The following is a 26,696-nucleotide window of genomic DNA, read 5'->3' as shown; positions in this document are numbered from 1 at the left end:
TCTGCCCCACCAACCTCTCTGCCCCCTCAACCTCTCTACCCCCCAACCTCTCTGCCCCAACCTCTCTGCCCCCTCAACCTCTCTGCCCCCTCAACCTTTCTGCCCCCCAACCTCTCTGCCCCCTCAACCTCTCTGCCCCTCAACCTTTCTGCCCCCCCAACCTCTCTGCCCCAACCTCTCTGCCCCCCCAACCCCTCTGCCCCCTCAACCTCTCTGCCCCCCAACCTCTGCCCCCCCAACCTCTCTACCCCCCAACCTCTCTGCCCCAAACTCTCTGCCCCCCCAACCTCTCTGCCCCAACCTCTCTGCCCCACCAACCTCTCTGCCCCCTCAACCTCTCTACCCCCCAACCTCTCTGCCCCAACCTCTCTGCCCCCTCAACCTCTCTGCCCCCTCAACCTTTCTGCCCCCCCAACCTTTCTGCCCCAACCTCTCTGCCCCCCCAACCCCTCTGCCCCCTCAACCTCTCTGCCCCCCAACCTCTGCCCCCAACCTCTCTGCCCCCCCAACCTCTCTACCCCCAACCTCTGCCCCCCAACTTCTCTGCCCCCCCAACCTCTCTGCCCCCTCAACCTCTCTGCCCCCTCAACCTTTCTGCCCCCCCAACCTCTCTGCCCCAACCTCTCTGCCCCCCCAACCTCTCTGCCCCCCAAACCTCTCTGCCCCCTCAACCTCTCTGCCCCCCCAACCTCTCTGCCCCTCAACCTCTCTGCCCCCTCAACCTCTCTGCCCCCTCAACCTCTCTGCCCCCCCAACCTCTCTGCCTCCTCAACCTCTCTGCCCCCTCAACCTCTCTGCCCCCTCAACCTCTCTGCCTCCTCAACCTCTCTGCCTCCTCAACCTCTCTGCCCCCCCAACCTCTCTGCCCCCTCAACCTCTCTGCCCCCCAACCTCTCTGCCCCCCCAACCTCTCTGCCCCCTCAACCTCTCTGCCCCCTCAACCTCTCTGCCCCCCCAACCTCTCTCCCATTATCTCCCCCTTCATTTTCTCCTCTTCTTCTTCTTCTTCTTCCTTCTTTCCAGACCTGGGAATGGGGCCTTCTGTGCCCCATAGAGCATCAGGGTCCTTGGCTGAAGCCCCCTAACTCTGCCCCTCTGGGTCCCTTCCAGGTGCCTCCTCCCACTCCATGAAGTGTTTCTACACCGGCATCTCGGAGCCCAGTCAGGGGCTGCCCCACTTTGTCGCTGTGGGTTATGTGGATGATCAACTCTTCAGCTACTACGACAGCAACAGCTGGAAGCTGCAGCCTCGAGTCTCCTGGATGGAGAAGGTGGGGAAGGAGGATCCCCAATACTGGGACAGAAACACCCGGATATTACGTGTCCATGAGCAGATATTCAGAGCAGGCCTGGAGACTCTGAGGAATCGCTACAATCAGAGTGAAGGTGAGTGATGGGTCGGGTGGCTCTTCCGGCCCCATATTCCCCTCCCCAGGAACCAGAGGGGGGTTGAGAATTGGGGGGTCCCTTCAAAGGGAAAGGCTGCTTCCACACCTCTTAAAACAGTCTTTTTAATATATTTATTCTTTTTTAAAAGTCCATATAAGATCATCCTTGCCTCCATAGCTGACATGTTCTTCCAATTGCAATTAATGGAAAACTAGTTTAAATTTATCCCTCTGTCTTTCTGAATGTTGATATTGATATAAACTGAGATAAAAAGAGACCAAAGTCTCCCCCCCCCCATGAAAGTTGGAGGGTCTGACCTTGGTGGATCTTCTGCTGTGGGGGAGGAAGGGAATCAGAGGTCTCCCCCCTCCAAAAAAAAAGGCAGTGGATCCTAATTGAATTCTGGGTCAAGCAGGGCCTCCTCCTTCTCTCTGTTTCCACCCCAGAGAAATAAGGGATCAAGTGCAGATCCACCCGGGATGACCAGATCCCTCTTTCCTTCACCCCCTTTTTGGAGGGACAAGGGCCCCCCAAATGCCGGGAGCTTCTGTTCACCCTCCAGTTGGAAGGAGGGGCCAGGAAGACCCAAATGGGGTGGGGGCTCTTGGGGGGGGGCACAGGGCCAGGATCCTCCCAATCCTGAGAGGGAAAGACAGAGAAGAGAGGATCCTCCATTTGGGGCCCTTCCAGAGTCTCTCAGAGCCTTCGTGGCTTCCCATCCTTGGTCCCTCAGGCTGAACTCCTGCCCTGCCCTCTTGGTGGGGCTGCCCTGGAGGGGGGAGGCCTTCTTCAGCAGCCCCCCCCCCTTCTGCCATCTTTGGGGGACAAGATTCACCTTCAAGGAACCTTGTTTGGGGGCAGGGGCTGAAAGCACCTGTGTGTCTAGTGGGAGCCTCCTTTCCAGGCTAAAGAGCCCCAAATGTCCCCACCTTCCCTCAAAGGGGGGCTGCTTCCCCCCTCCCCTCACCTGAGTCGCCTCCTCTGGACCTTCTCCAGCCCCCTCCTCTCCTTTTGGGGGTCTTTGGGCCACAACTGCTCCCAGTATTCCAGATGTGGTTGCTCTGCCTTGATTCATGTAAAGGCTTTGGGACATCAGCCTCTCTTGGGTTCTCCATACTATTTTAATGATACCTTCTTTGCCTCTTAAACCTTTTAAGATAATTTGCATTAAACCTTTTGAACAAAAGATACAAACATAAAGTAAAGGAGCAAAAGGAAACTAATCAAAGAAAAATAAATAAAAGTCCATTTTCCCCATGGGGAGATCAGGGAATCTCCTCTCGAGGGAAGGATCAGGCTGGAGCTCAGGAGGATCTTCCTCTTCCTCCAAAGGGAAGATCTCTGGCTGAGCAGAAGATGCAGAGAAAGGATCCCCTCCCCCGACATTCCTGGGTGGGGAAAGGGAGGGAAAACACTGGTCAGTTTAGTTCAACTGTCCTTCCAGGTGGTTTTTCCCTTAGATTTGAGAGTTCCTGGCGTCCTTCCTCCCTCTCAAGCCCAAACAGGACTAGAAACATTTCAGGATTTACTTTTGGTTTTTTCAAAGATTCAGTTTTATTTTAAATCCAAGAATCTGGTCACTTGAAGTCTAAGTATCTTCTCCAGGGCCTTGCAAAGACTGTGGACTTCAAGCTCATTTCAAAGGCCAATAACCCTTCAGGTGTCCAGATCAGACTGGGCCACTTGCTGCTGTTGCTGAGGAAAATATTTCTTTGTGGCCCTTCGAGGCTTCATTCCCACATTGCATTAAACCATGGCTTGTTTCTGGTTAGCCCAAAGTAGGAACGAGCTCTTGTGACTTGCTGCTATTTGTGAACATGGACCAAGATTTATGGTCACAGGGATCCCTGCAAGCTTTTATGTAGATCAACCAGATCCTCTTGGAGACCACCAGATTCTCAGTCCCTCTTTGCAGCCGCAGATCCAGGCTCCTGTTCCCTCTCTGGGATCCCTTCCTTTCCCCCCAGAGGAAGAGCAGAGAGAAAGATGGAAGGATCTCCCTCCCTCTGTTTCTTTCCCCCTCCTCCTTCTCTCCATCTCCCTTGGGATCCTCTGCTGCCTTTTCCAGATTCCCTTTTCCTGGGAAGGTTCAGGGACTCCGTCCTGGGGGGAGGGGAATGCAGGGAGGGAGGGGGAGGGAGGGGGGAAGGGAGGTTAGTGATGGGGGCTTTCTCTCTTGAACTCTAGGGAGGAAATGGGGGTGTCAGTGCCTCTGTCAAAGTCCCTGCAGGAAGGGGGGCAGCTCTGTCTATCTTCAGGACTACGGAAACCATCCTTCTGTCTGTCTTATAGGGTTTCATACCATCCAGAGGATGTATGGCTGTGAGCTCCGGAGGGACGGAAGTAAAGGAGGGTTTTATCAGGATGGCTATGATGGGAGGACCTTCCTCACCTTCGACAAGGAGACCCTCACTTGGGTGGCTCCCGACCCCCAGGCCCAGATCACCCAGAGGAAATGGGATACTGATCTAGGATTCAATCAGAGAAAGAAGGCCTACCTGGAGAAGGAATGCATTGAGTGGCTGGAGAAGCACCTGTCCTATGGGAATGAGACGCTGCTGAGGACAGGTGAGCATCTGAATGGAGACTGGACTTTCCTCCTTTATGGCCGGATCTCTTGGACACATTCAGCCCCTTTGAGTCCCTGATCTGCAGCCTGTTTTCTCCCTGGTGGGAATCCCCTCCCCCCCTTCCAGCCTCTCTCCAGGACACGGGAAGCCCTGATTGGTTCTCACTCCCAGGCAGCCATTCAGTGGACCAGGAAATGCAGCCTCTGCCTGGCAGGTGTCTGGGTGGGTCAGGCAGGGAAAGCCCTTGAGGGTGTCCTCTTCACTGCCCACAAGGAGGGAACCATTTGGGGCCATTCAGTGAAACTCCCATTAGCCAAACTGTAGTTGAGAGTGGTGGGCACCCTTAATTCCCCCCCCCCTCCATTAACTCTGCTTCACCCCACATCCCATAGGGGGCTCCATTCCTGCCTTACACCTGAGTGTACCTCCTACCCCCACCACTAGGGGGCTCCACTTCTACCATTAAAAACACATTATCAGTGATCCCAGCTGGGCAAAAGGGCCATGGATGAGGGGTTCATTTCTTTCCGGGGTGGGGGGTGGGGGAGGGGGGTTCAGGGTGGAGCAAAATTTCACTGATTATCACCAACAGCCCCTCCCTGCCTGGGGAAGAGGACCCCCTCTCTCTTCCATTGATATCATTCTCTCTCTGTCCCCCCCCTTTTCAGAGGCAGAATCTCTTTTCCAAATTGACCAGTGTGAGATTCCCTTTGATCTCTCTTCCCCTTAAAATTGGGGGTGTGTCCCTTGGAAAGAGGCCTGGAGCAGCCTCAGATTCAGGGGAGCAGAAGAGGATGCAGAAAGTAGAGAGAATCTTCTGTTTTGTGGCTGTTTTGAGAGGGAACCTAAGAGACCATCTCCACTCTCCCTCCCCTGAAGGGAGCAGCCCAAGATCAGCCAGAGGTCAAAGCAGACAGAGAGGAATTTCCTTGGACCCTCAATTTGCTGCTGGAGGTTTTTCAGGCTGAGTCCCTGGGAAGGACTCAAAATCAGGAGTTCTTGTGGTTGAACGTTTTCCAGATTCGGAGCATTTCCCAAAACCCCTTGAGATGCTTCAGGTGTGGAGGGGGAAATAGGGGGAGAGTTTCCTGCCCCTGATTTTCTCACCCACCTTTCAGTCTCTGGAGGGGCTCAGAGTCAATCCCGGTGTTTCCGCAGAGACTCCAGTGGTGACGATGAGCAGCAGGACGGAGGTGGAGGATGGGATGGAGACGCACGTCTGCCGGGTCCACGGCTTCTACCCCAGGGACATCGATGCCTCCTGGACGAGGGACAGGGAGGTCTGGCTGCAGGACACTTTCCATGGGTTTCTGGCCCCCAATGCGGATGGGACCTACCACTACTGGCTCAGCATCCAGATCGACCCCAAAGAGAGGGGCCGCTATCGGTGTCACGTGGAGCACGACGGCCTGCAGGATCCTCTGGACTTGGAGCTGAAGGGTGAGAGGCTGCAGGGAGGGAAAGGCCGGGCTCTTGGGCAGCCTGGAGGGGGGTGGGAGAGAAATCTGACCCCAGGTGTGTCCAGATGTGAACATACCTGAGCTTTAATACATTGGTTTTTCCATTGTTTGAGGTTGGTGAAGCTGCAGGGACCAGACCCTAGAACTGACTTCAGGGGATAGAAAGGAAACTACAGAATCCCATCACAATACTTGGCCGATCCTGATGAAATGCCCTTAGATCCTCTCTTAGGCCTCCCCTGGTTCTTCCTCCCAGCAGAAAAGCAGCAGTTACACTGAGCACCAGAAATAGATTTGCTTTTGTTTACAATTCCTAAAGTAGAAGAATCAGGAGGAGTCTGGTAGCCCCTTTTCTGAAGGCAAATTTTGGCTGGACTGATGGACATCAGGAGTCAGAAAAGAGGCTCCCAAGTCTGAGCTTTTTCCCATCAGAGACTGACAGGGTTTCCTGCTATAAAGGTCAAAAGGTCACTCTGTGTTGCTTCTCTAAGAAAGAGGTTGCACCTTATTTTATGATATGTGAATTCCTGAGGCTCAGCATAAAACCCAAGAAAAAAAGCCCCCTCTCAAAGAACTCTGCATATGCTCAGAAGTTTCCCTATCGTACATTGGATTCCCAAAGTTCCAAAACTCAAATTGAAATGCAATTTTTTTATTGATGATTGTCATCATGATACAGGAAATAATCAAATTTAATTGCTCTTTCTCCCAATTCAGAACCTACTGATTCAAAATCCAATCTTGGGCTCATCATCGGCTTTGTTGTGGCTGCTCTGGTTGTGGTTGTGATTGTGATTGCTGGGATTGTGGTATTCATCAGTAAGTATTTTTTGGTGGTGGTGGGGTGATGGAAGGAAGAAGGGGAGATTCCACCCGTCTTTCCCTTTGGGGAGCTTCCTTCTGTCCTGTTGTCCCAGCCCTCTTGGGGAGCATCTGAGATCTCAGCCTCTTGCTGGGACTCCAGTCTCGGTTCAGCTGAGTCTGAGATTCAGGCAGTCTGAGGTTCTTCTGAGTTGGGAAGAGGCCTCCCAGTTCCTTTGTCCCCCTCAAAGGCTTTGATCAAAGAGCAGCAGAGAAGGGTTTCCATGGGAACCTCCCTCCCCTCCCAGCTGCTTCCCCCAATTCCCCTCCACCCATCTCGGAGGCAGCAGGTCTCTCTTGGGGCAAATCAGGAGATACATTTGTATTTTGAAGATCTTTCTGTCTTTATACATGGGACAAAGCGACTGAAATATCTCCTGGGGTTCTTCCTCTTACTGAGGGAGAGATTGAACGATCTCTGGTGGATTTTTTGAGCTTTAATTGATTTTTCTCCTTGCAGACAGAGGTCAAGAAGACTACAATGCAGTCCCAAGTGAGTGAATATTCCTCCTTCCATGTAATCTTCAACTTCAGAGGCCCCATTACTTGAGGATTGTGTGTTTGTGTGTGTGTTTAAGCACTAAAGCAACTCATGAAGCTGCATAGTTGTGCTATTTCCTCCTAAGAACTAAGCTGGGGAAGGAGGCCCCCTTTCCATAAGAGCCAGGCTGATATTGGGAGTGAAGATCCAGGACAAGAAACCCCCCAGAGGATGAGAAGATCCACCTGGGTGAAAGGTTTGCTCTGAGTGAGAAGCTGCTCTGGTTTCCAAGTAGTAGGAACTTGCAGAATCCACTTTCCTTGCACTGGTTTGTTCCTGCGGAGGAGAAGGGGAACTCTCCCTGTTGGATTTCCAGGCCCTTTCATCCAGGCAGGGAAGGCAGCCCACAGTCTGCATGGTGGAGCCTGGGCCCCTTTGAGGGAAAGAGCCCTTCATTCCTTGGTGGGAAAGAGGAAAACCACTGGCAATGCTGTGATCCCCAATGGTTAGAGACTCTTCAGGTGGCATAGCTGAGACCTGGCTGATTCTGGAAGTGGGGAGATTCTCCTCTCAGAGATGCGTCCAGCTGGGTTGAGGGTTTGGCACCAGCCGGTCTCCAGGGCCAAGGGCAGGTGGGATGGCAGTGGTCCTCTGAGAGTCTCTTTTGGCCTTTAAGGGCCTTGGTCCCCAGGTTTCTGGTTGTGATTCCCTGTTTCTGAATCTGGGCTCATGAGATCAGTTGGGCTTGTTAATACTGTACCAGCCTCCTTGATGCATGGCCACTTCCCTGCCTGAGTGCTGGAGACCATCTCAGGGTTGGCATGTAATTGCCCAGGATTCTGGTCCTGGGAGTCTTCAATCTGCCATCCCTGGGTTTGGTCTCAGAAGCGGCCCAGAAGTTCATGTTCACCATGGTGGACATGGGCCTTTTCCAGATCATCTTGGGCCCAACTCGGGATAGTGGTCACACACCAGATATGATCTTGTTTTCAGAGCAATGGCAATGTGATCTTGTGGGGGAATCTAGGTCATAATGTAATGTTTTAAATATTTTATATGGCATTTGTTGAATTTTATTGCAAGCTTCCTGGAGTCACCTTGGAGAGATGGATGTCATAGAAGTTAAGTCATAAAATAAACAAACAGGCTGGTCTCCTCTGAGAAATTCATGAGGCTGCAGAGGTTTAATGGTGAAGAGAGAGAAGAGGACCGGGACAAAGCATTCCTGTTCCTGTGTCCATTCCCTTTCTGTCCTCTCACTCTGTGTGTCTCTCTCCAATGCAGGGAGGAACCAGGCCATTTAGCAGCCCCCTCGCAGGTGAGTGACCCCAATGGGGGCTGTATGGAGTTGGGGAAGGAATGGAGGTTGAGGGCTTTGAGGTCCCAGGAACAACTAATGGTGAAGATTCTTTGGGAAATCCTTGTTCTCTCCTAATCTACTCAGACGTTACAAAGTGAGGAATTTGAGGGAGATTCAAATGGGCTTTGGGGAGAGGTCTGTCTGCCCCCAAATTCTTATTCTGCAAGGCCAGACTGGGGCCCCTCCCAGGCTCAGACTGTCTGGGATCAGGAGTCTCAGAGACCTGCAAAGAGGAGATTTGAGTGTCCTCAGGGCGTTGGGAGAAATATCCATCTGGTTCGGTTCACAAGTGACAGAGAGGAAGAGAAACAAACAAACAAACAAAAACCCCAACGTTCCTATTTATAAATATTTCCCTTTTCTTTTAAATACCTTTATTTAGCCTAGTTGGTTTTCCAGCTTCGTTCTTCAGCACAGTCCACTCTTCATGCAATCTTCATGCCCACCTGGACAGGCAGTCTCCTTCCGTCCCAGGCATCCAGCAAGTCTTCCACAGAGCAGCCCATCCTGACCCTCCAGCTACAGCATCCCAGGTTTCCCCATTTCCCAGGCAGAAATTCAATCCGGCTCTGCTGGGTCCTGGTGTAAAACGAGTCTCCTAGCAAGACTCCCGCCCCACCTGGCTGTTTTTGGACCAGAAAGGGTTTGGGGGACTCCACTGCTCCCCTCAGTAAGGGCACCTTCTTCCACTGGCTTTACTCCCGCCTGGCAGTTTTCAGACTCTGGGAGGACCTCTGCTTGCTTCCAGAGTTATGGGCCAGGGGTGAAATTCAGCAGCTTCTGACAGGTTCTGGAGAACCAGTAGCATAAATTTTGAGTAGTTTGGAGAACCGGCAAATACCATCCCTGGCTGGTCTCAGAGTCAGGTGGGAATGGAGATTTTGAAGTATCTATGCCCACCAACCCACGGCCACAGAAGGTCCTGTGCTCTGGCCTGGCCTCCTAGAGTTGCCCAAACTGCTTTGTATGGCTCATAGTAGCATTTTTAATATAGCTTCTAGACAGGAACCTTCCTCCATCATCAAGTGCTGAAGAGAGATAGTTTTTTCTACTGCCAACAAACAGCTGATTTTGTCACCAAAGCTGGTTATTTGGTGGTTTTGCTCCCTGTTTTTTAAAGGGGAGACTAGAAATGACCCAAGATGATCTTCGGACAACCATGCACAGACAGAGAAGAGAGGGGGCTGGATGCCTGCAATTTTTATTATTGAGTGATCAGAAGGTCTAACCTCTTGCCATCCTTTGCCTTCAGCTGCTCAGTTTTCTTAATACATCTGGGTTTTAACTGCACTTCTTGAACTTTTACAATCACTCGATTCATAATTATTTGACTTTAGACCTATTTTACAATGCCTCTATTTGACTTTTAGAACATTTTTTTTGCTCATTAAATTCAAAATTATTGTTTTTAACTGTAAGGAATTTGTGGTGGATGTTACATTTACCTTTACATGGTATTATATTGTAATCTGGCTCTTTCTAACCTTTTTTGAATGATTTGTTAACGTCTTTTACGTGTTTGTATGGCTTTTAAAAATCTAATAAAGTTAGTTTTTTTAAAAAAAGAAAGAAGAATGCTCTCCAATTTACAGTTTTATGTGACAATATAAAGAAAAACATTGATAGGTGAAGAAAGGGTTTGCAAAATCAATGTGGTATCCAAAAGCAGGAAATAAGTTGTACCTGATTTCCAGTGTGAGGAATTGGAATTCCATTTGTCACTCTCAGATGTGGACAAGTATTTGGTTTTTCAGAAAAAAATTGAAAAGAACTCTGAGATTATTCAACATGAATAAGATATTTAGAACAGAGACTTCTGAACTTTGGAAATGAGATATAATTGTTGATAAAGTTCTTAATTGAAAATCTAATGGAAGGTTTTACTATTTAAAATTAGACACAGATTGTTTGACCTGCATTCAGATATAATGATAAAAGTGATTTGTGGCCAATAAGAAATTGTGTAGACTTTCTATGAATAAATTATAATAACAGACTATTAGCAGAGTGCTTTAAATTTTAACTTTGCTGTTTTTCAATCTATTATTAACTATTTTGTCTTTCACATATGTAATCTATGCCAGGTCAGGTTGCAAATAGATGTAGAAGATTATAAATTCTGGGCCTCTTTTGCAAAGGAGGAAGCTATTATTGTTGCAACAGATTACTCAGGGTTCAACTGGGAGGCATAATATGTCATTTTCTCTTTTTAAAATTGTTTTTTTCCATGTTTTTGTTTAGTTTTGTTCTGTCTCTGTTTAATCTTTTAATTTTTTTATTTGGGATTTTAATCTTTGAAATAAATTTAAAAGGTTAATTCTAAGAAAAAATGGATCAGGAGATCCAGAGTTGGGCCTGGCTGCTTCCCCACTAACCATTTCACACACACTGTAAGAAGACCAAAATTGTTTACTGAAAATAAATGTTTTTTTTCCATTTCTACTCACCTGAGTTGCTGCTTCTACTCACCTGAGCTGCTGAGTCTTATTGGAAGTTGGGAAGAACAAGGATTTCCCCCTCTGTTGCTCAGAGACTCCATTTCACTCTGAGGGGGGAGAAGAGTTGGAACCAAGGCAAAAACTGGGTGGGGGAGGGGAACTCCTATCTGCTCCTGGAGGTGGCCATTTTGTTTCTGTGTCTGTTTCTCCAGCATCACCAGCTGATCTTCTGTAAAATGGCTGCTTTTGGTCTTGGCTTATTGATGGCAGGAACAGAGGCTGCTTTTCCCTCCAATCCTCCTGGTCTCTGAGCCTCATCCAGGGCCCCTTCGGGAGACAGGAGTTCAAGGCCCGGCCAGAGCCGTCCTGGTCCCCTTGCAGAAGGGCAGCTTCTCCTGCTTCTGAGAGATCCTCTCTGGGCTCCTCAGTTGCCCCATCTGATGCAGTGGCCCAAGAGTGGGGAGACCCCTGATTGATGGGAAAGATGTCCCCCATATTACAGATGGTCCTCAACTTACGACCACAATTTTATGTTGCTAAATGAAAAATGTATTAAGTGACTTTCGGCCCATTTTATGAGCATTCATGCCACAGCTGTTAAGTGGTTCACTGCAGTTGTTAAATCAGTAACACGGTTGTTAAGTGAATCTGGTTTCCCCCTTGACTTTACTGGTCAGAAGGTTGCAAAAGAGGACCCTTGACCGCTAGACTCTGCAAAGGTCATAAATATGAGTCAGTTGCCAAGCAACGAAATATAAATCACCTGAGCATGAGGAAGCTGAAAGGGTCATAATTGTGAAAAATTGTCATGTGTCTTTTTTTTCAGTGCTGTTGTAGCTTTTCATGGTCACTAAATGAACTGTTGTAAATCGAGGACTACCTGAAAAGTGAATGCTTTCTGTTCAAGGAGGGGTGAAAAGGGGGTGGGAGGGTCTTTTACCCCAATTCCTTTTGGGCTTCACAGCATAAAAAGTGGGAGATTTAAAGCGGATGCCTCCAACCTGCAACACGAGAGCCACATTCAGCTTTGGCCAGCTAATAATGCAGTCCCACAAAACTTTTAATCTTATAATAAATAATATAAAAAAATAAAAGTGTACATTAACTATATATGATTCATAGGCAGCCCAAGACAATTCCTTTTCATTCAATGCTGCCCAAGGAAGCCAAAAGGTTGGAGAGGCTTTAAAGCATTTAGTGAGAATTCAATCCGTATTTGAGCCCCTTCTTCTGAATAAAACAATGAGAAATGTTCTATTTATTAGATACCCCTCTGACTGGCCACAAGAGCTTTTGAGCCTTTTCATCCCGAGGGTGGTCACTCGGACCTGCAACAGAATCATAGGGCCGGGAGGACCTCAGAGGTCTTCTAGTCCAACTTCCAGCTTAAGTTGGGAGAGATTATATCCCATCCTGGTTTGTTTTTTAAACCCTCCAGGGATGGAGCAGCCACAACTCCAGGAGAAGAATTGTTCTATTGCTTAATTTTATTTATTTGTCAATCAAATACTGTATAGAATAGTAGTTTATATAAACATAACATAGAAAGTAATGATAAAGTCTGTGGAGAGGGGCGGCATACAAATCTAATAAATTATTATTATTATTATTATAAAAGAAGACAGTAGGACAGAGACGATAGGCACAATGGTGCGCTTATGCACGTTTCTTACAGATGTCTTAGAAAAGGGGAGAGGTCAACTGTACACAGCCATGGGCTCCTACAGGTACGTTCAGGTACGCAGAACCAGTAGAAACATTTTGAATTTTTTTCTTTCTTTTTTTCCCCCCAGACACCGGCACATCACTTCCACTGCTTCGTTGATTGGAAATGGGGTGGAGATGTAAAGCTGGGTATCATCAGCGTACTGATGATACCTCACCCCATGCCCTTGGATGATCTCACCCAGCGGTTTCATGTAGATGTTGAATAGCAGGGGGGAGAGGACTTCTGACCCCCCACTAACACCGACTGCGACCGACTGGAGAGGTAAGAGGAGAACCACTGTAAGAACAGTGCCTCCCACTCCCAACCCCTCCAGCCGGCGCAGAAGGATACCATGGTCGATGGTATCGAAAGCCGCTGAGAGGTCAAGAAGCACCAGGACAGAGGACAAACCCCTGTCCCGGGCCTGCCAGAGATCATCCATCAACGCGATCAAAGCAGTTTCTGTGCTGTAACCGGGCCTGAAACCCGACTGCTGGGGACCTAGATAATCGGCTTCTTCCAAGGACCGCTGGAGCTGGAGCGCCACCACCTTCTTAACAACCTTCCCCATAAAGGGAAGGTTGGAGACTGGACGATAGTTATTAAGTACGGCTGGGTCCAGGGAAGGCTTCTTGAGGAGGGGGCGCACAAGCACCTTCTTATAGGGTGTTGGAAAGGACCCCCTCCCCAAGGAAGCGTTGACAATCTCCTGGTCCCAGCTCCGTGTCCCCTCCCTGCTGGCCAAAACCAGCCAGGAGGGACACGGATCCAGTAAGCAGGTGGCGGAACTCACAACTCCAATGGCCTTGTCCACTTCATCATGTGTCACCAGATCAAACTCTTCCCAGACAGGTGGACAAGTACGGGCCCCAATCACCTCGACTGACTCATTGTCAGTCGACTGTTATCCAATTAGAGTCGAGGTCCGCCCGGATCCGAGTGATTTTATCAGCGAAAAACGTGTTAAAATCTAGATGTGTCTTAGAAGTCTAAACATTCCCAGCAGTCATTCTCAAACTTTAACTCTTTCCAGTCTTTCTGTCTCACCAATAATAATAATAATAATAATAATAATAATAATAATAATAATAATAATATATTAGATTTGTATGCCGCTTCTCTCCGAGGACTCACAAAGTCTACCCGTCGCTCTTCTTTCGCTGACTCACCCTCATTGCTTTATAATGTGGCTCAATCCCTCTGTGTCGCCGCTTACATCCTTGTTGGAGCTTCTCTATCTTTCAAATCTCTCAGCTTGTTGAACAGGTTCCAAGAAGACTCCGAGATGTTGGCGTTGTCAGGGGAACACTGATATCTCCCGGTCTTATTTCTTTTCCTCCTCGATGTCTTCGGGCTAACTAATGCTAGCCTCTTTTCTGTCTGATTTTAAATGCCTAAACCGACAGGTGATTGCAGTCCATCTGTCCGGTACAGCCTTACCCCACCCGTAGTGCTCACTCCTCCAAGGTTTGCACTTGGTCTTACTAATTCAGAACAGAAAAACTTGTGCTGAGAGAGCAGCGGCTCAATTTCCAGCTCTGCTTCAACATAGCGCCCCCGGAAAGGAAATTATAAACTAACATTATCGATTCCCTATAAAGAAAATCTAAATAGGATATTTTACCGATAGCATTTCGCTCCCATTAGATTCGCTACAATCTACCCCCAACATAGATCCCCTATGCTGGAAATGTAAAAAAGAATATGGAACATACTACCACCTATGGTGGTCATGTCCAATGGCACGAAATTATTGGACGAAAATTAAGACATGGTTAAAGGAAATGACACTATGACATAGAATTAAGAGCTGAGATTTATTTATTAGGGATTATTAGAGAATATTATACTAAACCAAATCACTACTTTATTATTCATATACTAACTGCTGCAAGATTAGCATACGCACAGAATTGGAAGGATAAAACTCTCCCATCAGATAACATAATAATCAATAAATTAATGGATCATGCTGAAATGACCAGGCTTACATATGAATTATGAAACAAACAAGAGAGAGACTTTTTTTTACATATGGGAAATTTTTTACAAGCGACTAGAAATCAGAAGAGATAATACAAACAAACAAACAAACAAACTGAAACAGTTGGTAAATTGTGAATAATAAATTTAATGAAAATAGCTGATGATATAGTTGTTGGACACAGAAGCACAGATATTTGTATTCATTTCGAATTACCATAAACATAAAATAAGAAGATAATCTTGTTTTATGCAACCACCTTCCATATGTTTGTGCTGTACAGCTGTATTTTTGTATTGTTTTTTTAATGTTTTTGTTTATATGTTTTGGTTTTTTGGGGGGTTTTCTGTGTTTTTGTACAGTCTTTCTAAATTTCCAGAAAAAATTATTTAAAAAATAAAAAGAACATGTCCAACACCTACCTTCCTCCTCCTATATTCCCAACAACAACAACCCTGTGAGGTGAGCTCGGTTGAGAGGAAATGAGTGGCCCAAGGTCACCCAGCTGGCTTTCAGGGCTGATGCATAACTTGAATTCACAGTTGCTTTCTAACTTGGTGCCTTAACCACTAGACCAGACTGCCTTGTAATAGATCTGTAATATAACTTGTAGCAACTATGTTGTTATTTCTGATGATCTTTAATGAGCTCCTGCTGATGAACAGATTTTAGTGAAATGTTTTTAGCTAATGAGGTGAGGAATAAGTTAACGAGTGGCTGCCTTTGCTTAGGGCCTTGCTGGAACTCTCTCCCCTTTTGAAAGGTTTTCAAAGATTTATATTCTTTTATGTTCTATGTTTTATATTCTTGAGCTATTAAGCTATCCTCTCCTCTGGCCGACAGGACCGGGAGAAGGCCGACTCTGGGGGACCTAACCGGCTGCTGGGATGCATGAGGCAAAAGTCCAAGGAGTCTCCAGAAGAACCGGCAAAGGAGAGAGCAGCCCTCTTAGTTTCTGGCGGGAAAAGAGAAGAGCTTGAAGCTTCCTAAAGATTCATTACACCAGAAAATAAAAGGAAATAGGGAATGTATATACAGTACTGTACTGTATTTGATACCCCTGACATTTTCCCATAGAAATAAATATCTTCGCTTTGAAAATGCCACCAAAAAAAGCCTTTGATCATTTTTATCCAGAGCGAAAATCATTTGGGGTGTCTGAGGTAAAACACAGACTCACAGGGCTGGAAAGGACCTCAGAGGTCATCTAGTCCAACCCTCAGATCCAGGCAGGAGACCTAATACCATCCCAGTCTAACAGGTCTCCAGTCTGTTTTTGATGGAGCTCTCACAAGTCCTGGATGTTAGTTATTCCACTAGTGGGGGGGGGGGGTCAGAGGTCGACTTCAAGGTTACTCCCTTGTGGGGTACCTCAGGGGTCGGTCCTCTCCCCCCTGCTATTTAATATCTACATGAAACCGTTGGGTGAGATCATCCAGAGGCATGGGGAAGAGCCTTCTCTGTGGTGGCCCCGACTCTCTGGAACCAGCTCTCCCCGGAGATTAGAACTGCCCCCACCCTCCTTGCCTTGCGTAAACTCCTTAAAACTCACCTCTGCCATCAGGCATGGGGGAATTGAGGCATTTCCCCCCCCCTCCCCGGGCCTATACAATTTACGTATGGTATGTCTGGTTTAATAATGGGGTTTTTAAATGTTTTTAAAATCTATTAGATTTGTCATGAATTGTTTTATTGTATGCTGTGAGCCGCCCTGGGTTTATGGAGAGGGGCGGCATACAAATCTAATTAATTAATTAATTAATAATTGTTCTCACTGTTAGAAAATTCCTCCTTCTAGGTTGGATCTCTCTTTTATAAGCTTCCACCCGTTGCTTCGTGTCCTGCTGCCTTGTGCTTTGGAGAAGAGGTCCATCCCTTCTTCTCTGGGGAAGCCCCTCAAGTGCTGGAACACAGTTCACATGTCTCCCAAATTCTTCCGTTGGATAGGTTGGGCATCCTAAGTTCTCTCAATGGTTCACCATACCATTTGGCCTGTTATCATCTATGTTGCTCCTCTCTGCAGTCTTTGCAGGACCTCAGCATCTTTTTTTGAATCCAGGAGACCACAATTAGACCAGCATCCCAAGGGGGGGAGGCTCACTAGTGCAGGATAAACATGGATGATCACTTCCGGGTTCTCTTGATGTTCTCCCTCGGTTGATGGAGGCCAAGACTGTGTTGACGTTTTTGGCAGCTCCACCTGATGGCCGCTTGGGAGGGGCTGTGCGGGGTCTCCCCTCCCCCCAGGCCCACAGGGATCCCCCTCCCGCCTTTTCCAGCCTCGCAGTTCCGTCCCTCCCCCCAAGAGGGGGATTTCCTGACAGAACTTTCGCTTTCCTTTCCCCTCCCCTCTGGTCGGTTGTTCCTCCATGTTTAAATTCAGTTACTGTGGATTTATCTAGCACGTCTAATGGAAGTTTATTCTAAGCATCTATTACTCTTTCAGTAAAATTATATTTTCTCATTTTGCTTTTGATCTTCCCCCCCAACTAAGTTCAGATTGTGCCCCCTTGTTCTTGTGTTCACTTTCCTATTGAAAACACTTCCCTCCTGAAACTTATTTAACCCTTTTCCTTCTGTCCTCCAGAATGTACAGATTGAGTTCATTAAGTCTTTCCTGATACGTTTTATGCTTAAGACCTTCCATCATTCTTGTAGCCCGTCTTTGGACCCATTCAATTTTGTCAATATCTTTTTGTAGGTGAGGTCTCCAGAACTGAACACAGTATTCCAAATGTGGTCCAAATATAGTTTTATGTATGGTATGCTTGTGTGTATGTTTTTTAAATAATGGGTTTTTAGATATTTTTAAATATTAAATTTGTTATTGTACACTGTTTTTATTATTGTTGTGAGCCGCCCCGAGTCTACAGAGAGGGGTGGCATACAAATCTAATAAATAATAATAATAATAACAACAATAATAATCATAAAAACCCCTGTGTTGCTTCTCTAAGAAAGAATTTGCACATTATTTTATGATATGTGAATTCCTGAGGCTCATCATAAAACCCAAGGAAAAAAGCTGTTTCTCAAAGAACTCTGCATATGCTCAGATGTTTTTCTAATGTACACCGGATTTCCAAAGTTACAAAACTCAAATTGAAATTACATTTTTTAAATTGATGATTGTCACCATGATGCAGGAAATAATCAAATTTAATTGCTCTTTCTCCCAATTCAGAACCCACCGATTCAAAATCCAACCTTGGGCTCATCATCGGCTGTGTTGTGGCTGCTCTGGTCGTTGTGGGTGTGATTGCTGGGATTGTGGTATTCATCAGTAAGTATCTTTTTTTGGGGGGGATGATGGAAGGAAGATGGGGAGATTCCCCCAAGTCTTTCCCTTTGGGGAGGTCCTTCTGGGCCTCCTTCTGTCCTGTTGTCCCATCCCTCTTGGGGAGCCTCTGAGATCTCAGCCTCTTGCTGGGACTCCAGTCTCGGTTCAGCTGAGTCTGAGATTCAGGCAGTCTGAGGTTCTTCTGAGTTGGGAAGAGGCCTCCCAGTTCCTCTGTCCCCCTCAAAGGCTTTGATCAAAGAGCTGCAGAGAAGGGTTTCCATGGGAACCTCCCTCCCCTCCCAGCTGCTTCCCCCAATTCCCCTCCATCCATCTCAGAGGCAGCAGGTCTCTCTTTGGGCAAATCAGGAGACACATCTGTATTTTTGAAGATCTTTCTGTCTTTATTGATGGTACAAAGCGACTGTGAAATATCTCCTGGGGTTCTTCCTCCTACTGAGGAGTTTGGATGATCTCTGGTGGATCCTTTTGAGCTTTCACTAATTTTTGTCCTTGCAGAGAAACATCAGGATGGCTACAAAGCTGCATCAAGTGAGTGATTTGTCCTCTTTACATGTAATGTCAGGGAACCAAATAGCACCTGAGAAATAAATCAAATTCCACACCTGAGCTTTCACGCAGGGGTTGATTTATTAACAAAGCCATTTCTGGATTTCAGCTTGATCATTCCAACTCTTAAGATTCCCTTATAATAATAATTAATAATAATTTATTGTATTTGTATGCCGCCCCTTTTGGGGCGGCTAACAACAATAATAAACACAACACGTACAATCCAATAATAAGAAACAACTAAAAACCCCTATTATAAAACCAAACATACACACAAACATACCATGCATAACTTGTAATGGCCTAGGGGGAAGGAATATCTCAACTCCCCCATGCCTGGCGGTATAAATGAGTCTTGAGTAGTTTACGAAAGACAGGGAGGGTGGAGGCAGTTCTAATCTCCGGCGGGAGTTGGTTCCAGAGGGCCGGGGGCCACCACAGAGAAGGCTCTTCCCCTGGGGCCTGCCAAACGACATTGTTTAGTCAACGGGACCCGGAGAAGGCCAACTCTGTGGGACCTTATCGGTCACTGGGATTCGTGCGGTAGCAGGTGGTTCCGGAGGTAATCTGGTCAATTGCCATGTAGGGCTTTAAAGGTCATGACCAACACTTTGAATTGTGACCGGAAACTGATCAGCAGCCAATGCAAGCCACGGAGTGTTGAAGAAACGTGGGCGAATCTTGGAAGCCTCACGATGGCTCTCACGGCTGCATTCTGCATGATCTGAAGTTCCCGAACACTTTTCAAAGGTAGCCCCATGTAGAGAGCAGTGCAGTAATCGAACCTTGAGGTGATGAGGGCATGAGTGACTGTGAGCAATGACTCCGTCCAAATAGGGCCGCAACTGGTGCACCAGGCGAACTGGGCAAACGGCCCCCTCGCCACAGCCGAAAGATGATGTTCCAATGTCAGCTGTGGATCAAAGAGGACGCCCAAGTTGCGAACCCTCTCTGAGGGGGTCAGTAGTCCCCCCCCCCCAGGATAATGGATGGACAGATAGAATTGTCCTTGGGAGGCAGGACCCACAACCACTCCGTCTTGTCTGGGTTGAGTTTGAGTTTGTTGACACCCATCCAGACCCCAACAGCCTCCAGGCACTGGCACATCACTTCCACTGTTTCGTTGAATTCCAGGTTAAAGTTCATATCATATCCCCACTCCCACAAGTGCAACCATGTGGACCAATCCAGTGCAGGGACCCCTATTTCCTTCCTAATTCAGTAATCTTGGACTCTGCATAAAAGAATGTGTGGTACTATAATCTCTCTCTCTCACACTCTCTCTCTCACTCACCCCTCCCGTTTCTCGATCACTGCTAACTATATGTCAGGCCAACCTCTGACTTCACATAATAACTTTTGGCCTGACACTCCAACTTAGAGCAGGGAAACCATCAGTTGAGTGTGTGTGTGTGTGTGTGAGAGAGAGAGAGAATGTGTGTGCTTGCATGGGCTGTCTTCCTCTTCCTCCTAAGAACCAGGCTGGGGAAGATGGGCCCCCTTTTCATTACAGCCAGGCTCTTCTTGGAAGTGGAGTCCTCAAGGAGAACCATCTGGGAGAAGGAACCTTCAAGAAGGTGAGAAGATCCAGCTGGTGGAAGGTCCCTCTGACTGAGAACATGCTCTGTTTCCCAAGTAGGGAGAAAGGCTTGGCCAAATGAGAGTCAGAAGCTCCATAAAATTAGGCCTCAAAAGGGGTCATATTGAGGGGAAAGGAGTTTTCAGGGATGCCAGCTGGATCTCCTCTTGGTCTCCCATCCCAAAGGCTCTCTAAGACTGGTTACAAAAATAAGGATCCATCTGTATCTTTTTAGGTCAGCTCTGCCTTCTGGCTTAGTGTGATATACATACAAATTTTAAGAATTATTTTTGTCGACTTTTAGCCAAAGAAATTTGGTCCAAACTCTCTCCATGTATTTGTGAGTCTTTGATTGTCTGTGAGAGAGAGAAAGGGAGGGAGAAAGGGAGGGAGAGGGAAAAGGAGGGAGGGAGAAAGGGAGGGAGAGGGAAAAGGAGGGAGGGAGAAAGGGAGGTAGAGAGAAAGGGAGGGAGGGAGCTGGGGTCAGAAAGAGCTGAGCTTCTCCACCTCTAAGACAAGAAAGCAACTTTCTCACCCTCTTTTTCTTTCCTTCTTTTCCAGCAAATGACAAAGGATCCAGCAGTTCAGACCAGGGTAAGTGGGAGGGAGCGACTCCTGCTGCTGCCTCAGCCATTCTGTCTCTTTGCAAGACTTTGGGTGGGTGGGGGGATGGAAAGAGGGAAAGGCCCCCACTTTTTAAAGCCTCTCCCCCAATTCATCCTCCCTGGGGGCCCTCTGAGTCTGTTTCTGGTGGAATAATAATTGGAGCCACTTTGGCTTAGTGGTGAGGGCACCAGATCAGGGCATGAGTTCTAGTCCTGCCTTAGGCGTGAAAGCCAGCTGGGTGTCACAAAATCCTCTCTCTTTGTACTGGTTCATTCTGCAGAGAAAAAGGGAAACTCTCCCTGTTGGGTTCAGGCAGGGGAATTGAGGCAGCCCGGAGTCTGCATGGTGGAGCCTTGGCCCCCTTTGGAGGAAAAAGCCTTCAAGTCTTTGAGGGGAAATAGGGAAACTACTGGCAATGCCACGATCCCTAGTGGTTAGAGATTCTTCTGGTGGCAGAGCTGAGACCTGGCTGACTCTGGAGGGGGTGGGTGTCCTTCTCTCAGAGATGTCCTCACCTGGGTTTAATGTTTGGCCACAACTGAGAGTCCAGGGCAGAGGAAGTGGGGTGCAGTGGTCATCTGAGAATCTCTTTTGGCACTCGGGCTTTTGAAACATAGATTGACAGCAGAAAAAGACCTCATGGTCCATCTACCCTGCCTTTATACTATTTCCTGTATTTTATCTTACGATGGATATATGTTTATCCCAGGCATGTGTAAATTCAGTTACTGTGGATTTACCAACCATGTCTGCTGGAAGATTGTTCCAAGCATCTACTACTCTTTCAGTAAAATATTTTTTTCTCACATTGCTTCTGATCTTTCCCCTTGTTCTTGTGTTCACTTTCCTATTAAAAACACTTCCCTCCTGGACCTTATTTAACCCTTTCACAAATTTAAATGTTTCGATCATGTCCCCCCTTTCCCTTCTGTCTATATAAAAACCAGATTCCCCCATCAGTTCATGATCCCTTTGGTCTGACAACAAGATCATGTCCCGTGTGTGATTGTGGTCTCGAATCAGACCCAGGACGATATGGGAGAGACCCACAGACACCAGGGATAATATATGCTGCTAAAGCCTCAAAAGAGGAAGAAATTGCCAAATCTGTAAAGAAGGGGGATAAAACCTTCTTCAGATATATTAGTGATAAGAAGAAGAAAATCTGCGGCATCACGAAGCTTAGTACCGGGAATAACACATGCATTAATGGGAATAAGGAGATCGCTGACCATTTCAATAGCTACTTCTGTTCAGTTTTCTCAAAAGACACCTTACAAAATAATACTAGAGGGATATAGCATTGCTTCCAGCTGTACGGATTCAGCTCCAGTGATCTTAGAAGCCGATGTCTTAGAAGAACTTGAACGATTAAAGATAAATAAGGCAATGGGTCCAGATGGCATCCACCCCAGAGTTCTTAAAGAACTCAGATCTGTCATTGCTACCCCCCCTGACTGATTTGTTTAACCAATCCCTGTTAACAGGAGATGTTCCTGAGGATTGGAGAATGGCCAGTGTTGTGCCTATTCACAAGAAGGGCAGTAGAGAAGGAGCTGGTAACTACAGGCCAGTTAGCTTGACATCAGTTGTAGTTAAAATGATGGAGACTCTACTCAAAAAGAGGATAAATCAGCACCTAAAAAACAATAACTTATTGGACCCAAATCAGCATGGCTTTACTGAAGGCAAATCATGTCAGACTAATCTCATTGATTTCTTTGACTATGTCACAAAGGTGTTGGATGAAGGTGGTGCCGTGGATATTGCCTACCTGGACTTCAGCAAAGCCTTTGATACTGTTCCACATAAAGAGCTGATAGATAAATTAGTGAAGATTGGACTTAATCCCTGGATAGTTCAATGGATTTGCAGCTGGCTGAAGCGAAGACATCAGAGAGTTATTGTTAATGGCGAGTATTCTGAGCAGAGACAGGTTACAAGCGGTGTGCCACAAGGGTCTGTTCTGGGTCCTATTCTTTTTAATATGTTTGTGAGTGACATAGGGGAAGGTTTGATAGGGAAGGTTTGCCTATTTGCCGATGACTCAGGCGGTAGGGAAAGCAAATAGGATGCTTGGCTGCATAGCTAGAGGTATAACAAGCAGGAAGAGGGAGATTATGATCCCGCTATATAGAATGCTGGTGAGACCACATTTGGAATACTGTGTTCAGTTCTGGAGACCTCACCTACAAAAAGATATTGACAAAATTGAACGGGTCCAAAGACGGGCTACAAGAATGGTGGAAGGCCTTAAGCATAAAACGTATCAGGAAAGACTTAATGAACTCAATCTGTATAAGTCTGGAGGACAGAAGGAAAAGGGGGGACATGATCGAAACATTTAAATATATTAAAGGGTTAAATAAGGTCCAGGAGGGAAGTGTTTTTAATAGGAAAGTGAACACAAGAACAAGGGGACACAATCTGAAGTTAGTTGGGGGAAAGATCAAAAGCAACCTGAGAAAATATTATTTTTCTGAAAGAGTAGTAGATCCTTGGAACAAACTTCCAGCAGACGTGGTAGATAAATCCACAGTAACTGAATTTAAACATGCCTGGGATAAACATATATCCATCCTAAGATAAAATACAGAAAATAGTATAAGGGCAGACTAGATGGACCATGAGGTCTTTTTCTGCCGTCAGTCTTCTATGTTGCTATGTTTCTATGTTTCTATATACTTTTGCTTCCCAGGTTTCTGGTTGTGACTCTTTGTTTCTGACTTTGGGCTCACAGGACCAGTTGGGCCTGTTGCTACTGAACCAGCCTCTCTGATGCATGGCCACCTCCCTGCCTCAGCTGCTGGGGACCATCTCAGGGTTGGCATGGAGTTGCCCAGGATTATGATTCTCCTGGGAGACTTCAACCAGCCATCCCTGGGTTTGGCCTCGGAAGCAGCCCAGGAGTTCATGGCCTCCCTGGTGTCTGTGGGTCTCTCCCATATCGTCCTGGGTCTGATTCGAGACCACAATCACACACGGGACATGATCTTGTTGTCAGACCAAAGGGATCATGAACTGATGGGAGAATCTGGTTTTTATTTAGTGATTTAAATGTTCTACATGGCAGTTTATTGAATTTTACTGTGAGCTGCGTAGAGTCACCTTAATGAGATATTTGGGGTGGAAGCTCAATTAATTAATAAAAAGTTTTACATCCTCTGAGAAGTTTGTGAAGCTGAAGAAGTTTAATGGTGAAGAGAGATTTGTCCTCCTCAAAGGAAAAGACATTGATTCATTCTGTGTCTTTCTCTCCAATCCAGGGAGCAACCAGGCCATTTAGCAGCCCCCCCCTTGCAGGTGAGTGGAGTGGGGGGGCATGAGGGGGGAGAGGGAGGAAGGTAGGGAGGGGAGGGCTTTGGAGTCCAAGGACCAAGTGAGGGTGAAGATACTTTGGAAGTCCCTCTTCTCTCTCCTGTTCAAACACTGGAATGGAGGGAAATTGGGGGAGGGGGCTCGGGGGAGGGGTCTTCTTGCCCCCAAACTCTGATCCTCTGGCAGCTCTCAGGCTCTGTGACTGTCTGGATCCAACTAACCCTCGGATACTTTCTCCTTCCTCTTCGTAGTGGACACTCCCAGCATAAAGAGAGAGGAAGGAAGATGGATCTGCCTTATTCTGAATTGGGCCGGACTCTTAGGTGACCCTAGGTGAACCAGGGCAGATTTTGGGGTCTTTCATCATTCAATCAGTAACCTTTTAAATTTATGATTGAAGAGCAGAGGAGAAAAGATTATATTATGTGTTACTAATTGTTGGAGCAAAAGATTTCAAATTGGATTTTGTACGTAATAGTTTATAGTCGGTGCCGTAGATTGCGTAACCCCCTTAATGGGCTTTTGCTGATTAGTGGACAGAGATTGGAGGTTGAAGATCAGGTTTTAGAGCTGCATTTATAGAGAATGGGATGAGGAATAGGATGGAGAGTTTCTTGGTTCTATTTTAAGAGAAATTTTTAAGTTGTTAATTTGCATGATGCTTTTGGGAGATAAAGGTGGAGGTTACTTTTCTTTTTTCCTTGTTGGTTTTATTTATTTTATGTAATCTTCAGTGAAACTATTGCTTGAAGTGTGTATTTTAGAAAGTTTTATTAATAAAATAGTTGATGTATTTTTAACTGATTGTTGCACAGTTAATAAATTATTTTTATTATCAAATTAAATCACTAATGGACAACTGGAACTTAATAAGAAAGCAACATTACTTTAAAATACCATTATGGTTTTCAAGCATAGAAGCAATAATTTACCCAAATACTATAAACTGACAAAAACTATTAAAATACTCACAATTATTAGATAAAGATTCAAAATTAAAAACACGAACACAGTTGAATGAAGAAGGGATAAAAGTGGACTGGTGGTGCGACTATCAAATATCATCTAGATTCCAGGTAGATATAAAGAAATATGGAATAGAGAAAAATTACACTCCATTAGATAAAATCTTATTAGGCCCTCACAAAAAATCAATTGCAAACATTTACAAAATACTCCAAGAACACCAAAACGTAGAAGAAATAGTTAAAGGGAATATGATCGCTTGGGCAAAGAATATAGGTCACACAATACAATTGGACCAATGGGAAAAAATATGGCACACCAATTACAAAATCACAAAATCCACCGCATACAAAGAAAATGCAATAAAAATGTTTTATAGGTGGCATATGCCCCCCGAAAGACTAGCAAAAATGTACACTAACCTCAAGCCTAACTGTTGGATGTGTAGTGAGAAACAAGGCTCATACTTCCATATGTGGTGGACCTGCAGACAAGTCAAAGAAATCTGGCACAAACTTCAGAAATGGATAAAGGAAATAACCAAGATTGAACTAGAAATGAAACCTGAAATATTTTTGCTTGGCATTATTGAAAATCAGATGAACAAGGAACATTATTATCTAGTACAACATTTAATAACCTCAACAAGAATAGCTATCGCACAATTTTGGAAGAATGAAAACATGCCAAATGAACGGAATTTAATAAAAAAAATGTTAGATTGTGCCCAGACAAATTAACAATGGAGCTAAAAGGAAAAGAAAAAACGAAATACTACCAAATATGGGAAGAATTTTATATTTGGCTAAATAACAGAACTCACCTTTATAGTGCTGCGTGACAAGGAAGTAATTTAAATACATAAAAACCCAATTACAACAAACAAATAACTTAAATCGCTGGGTTAAACATCGCCGAAAACTCAAGAACAAAACGAAGAGAGGACGCTGTCAACAGTCTCTACTAAATATATCTCTTGCTTGGGTTTTTTTGTATTTTATTTTATTTTTCTTTATGTAAATGTACCGTCTGTAGTTGTTGTCTTATATATATGTAAATAAAAATTATTTTCAAAAAAATAAATAAATTTTAATTTGATAATTATCAAATATCAATATACCAAGTGTAGCATTTGACACTGATATTTTTATAGATTGCCATTTATGGATGTTCATGGTTTAGAATAATGGAACATGAGATCAATTGCACTGTCAGGCTACTACCTCCGCATATATTGTAATTTTTCCGAAATTGTTTGCCAAAAATAAATGATTTTTCCTCTTACTTGAGTTGCATGTCTGAGGAGGTTGAAATTAGGAGGGATTTTACTCTTCTTGTTGATCAGAAACCCCGACTCCAATTTCATTTTGAGTGGGAGGAAGGGGAGGAACCAAGGCAAAACCTGGGAGGAGCAGGAACTGATGCACTTCCTGTGGGCTCCTTTGGGGAGGGGGCAGCCATTTTGTTCCAGGGTCCAGATGTTTCTCTACCATTACGAAGGGGATTTTGTGTAAAATGGCTGCTTGGTCTCAGCCTGGTAGTGGCAGCAACAGAGGCTGCTTTCCCCTCAGATCCACCTTCCCCTGAGGCTGTTGGCCAAGTGACTGGTCTCTGAGCCTCATCCAGGGGCCCTTGGGAGACAGGAGTTCAGTGACCAACCAGAGCAGCTTCTCCTGCTTCTGAGAGATCCAGTCTGGGCTCTTCAGCTGCCCCATATGATGTGGGGATCTGATTCCCAAGAGTGGGGGGGAAACCCTAATTGATGGGAAAGCTGTCCCCCATATTACAGGGGAGGCTTTGGGGGGAAGGAGGAGTGAAAAGGGGGAGGTCTGTCCTCCCCCTCCCTCTGGACTAGCCATCTTTGAAAGCTTAAAAAGTAAACCTGAAAGCATATGTCCAAATATTAATAAAATGAATAAAATTTTAAAAGAATTCAATGTCTATTTTTGCCTTTTCTACTGATTCAAAAGTTTTAGAAATGTATTTCTTAATTCGAATATATGAGCTCAGATAGCTCTCAAGAGGAGGGCAGCCTAGAAATAGAATTAATAAAATAAATGAAAACAAAATAAGAGGCTCTGGTCAGCCAACACAATACAAATATCAATACAAAAACAACAGACGAT

The 26,696-nt window shown here is 45.8% G+C and overlaps 1 protein-coding gene across 4 annotated transcripts in view; it reads left to right on the top strand.

The window, feature by feature from the left end:
* Positions 1-25,854, top strand: part of LOC139159738 (major histocompatibility complex class I-related gene protein-like) — a 28,974-nt gene extending 3,120 nt beyond the window's left edge. The window contains exons 2-9 of one of the 4 annotated variants that reach the window (XM_070737102.1): positions 1,111-1,386; positions 3,682-3,957; positions 5,118-5,399; positions 17,436-17,534; positions 18,048-18,080; positions 20,242-20,274; positions 23,553-23,589; positions 23,856-25,854. In XM_070737102.1, the coding sequence (XP_070593203.1) occupies positions 1,111-1,386; positions 3,682-3,957; positions 5,118-5,399; positions 17,436-17,534; positions 18,048-18,080; positions 20,242-20,274; positions 23,553-23,572 (1,019 nt within the window). In that variant the 3' untranslated portion in view covers positions 23,573-23,589; positions 23,856-25,854. Of the gene's footprint in view, positions 1-1,110; positions 1,387-3,681; positions 3,958-5,117; positions 5,400-6,136; positions 6,239-6,740; positions 6,774-8,045; positions 8,080-8,503; positions 9,691-15,094; positions 15,267-17,435; positions 17,535-18,047; positions 18,081-20,241; positions 20,275-23,552; positions 23,590-23,855 lie in introns of those variants that run through there. The other 3 variants (XM_070737100.1, XM_070737101.1, XM_070737099.1) reach the window with 3 other exon arrangements.
* Positions 25,855-26,696: the final 842 nt, after the last annotated feature.

Source organism: Erythrolamprus reginae, chromosome 2 (genome assembly GCF_031021105.1).
Source record: "Erythrolamprus reginae isolate rEryReg1 chromosome 2, rEryReg1.hap1, whole genome shotgun sequence".
NCBI lineage: Eukaryota > Metazoa > Chordata > Lepidosauria > Squamata > Dipsadidae > Erythrolamprus > Erythrolamprus reginae.
This window is presented reverse-complemented; position numbering and strand designations above follow the sequence as displayed.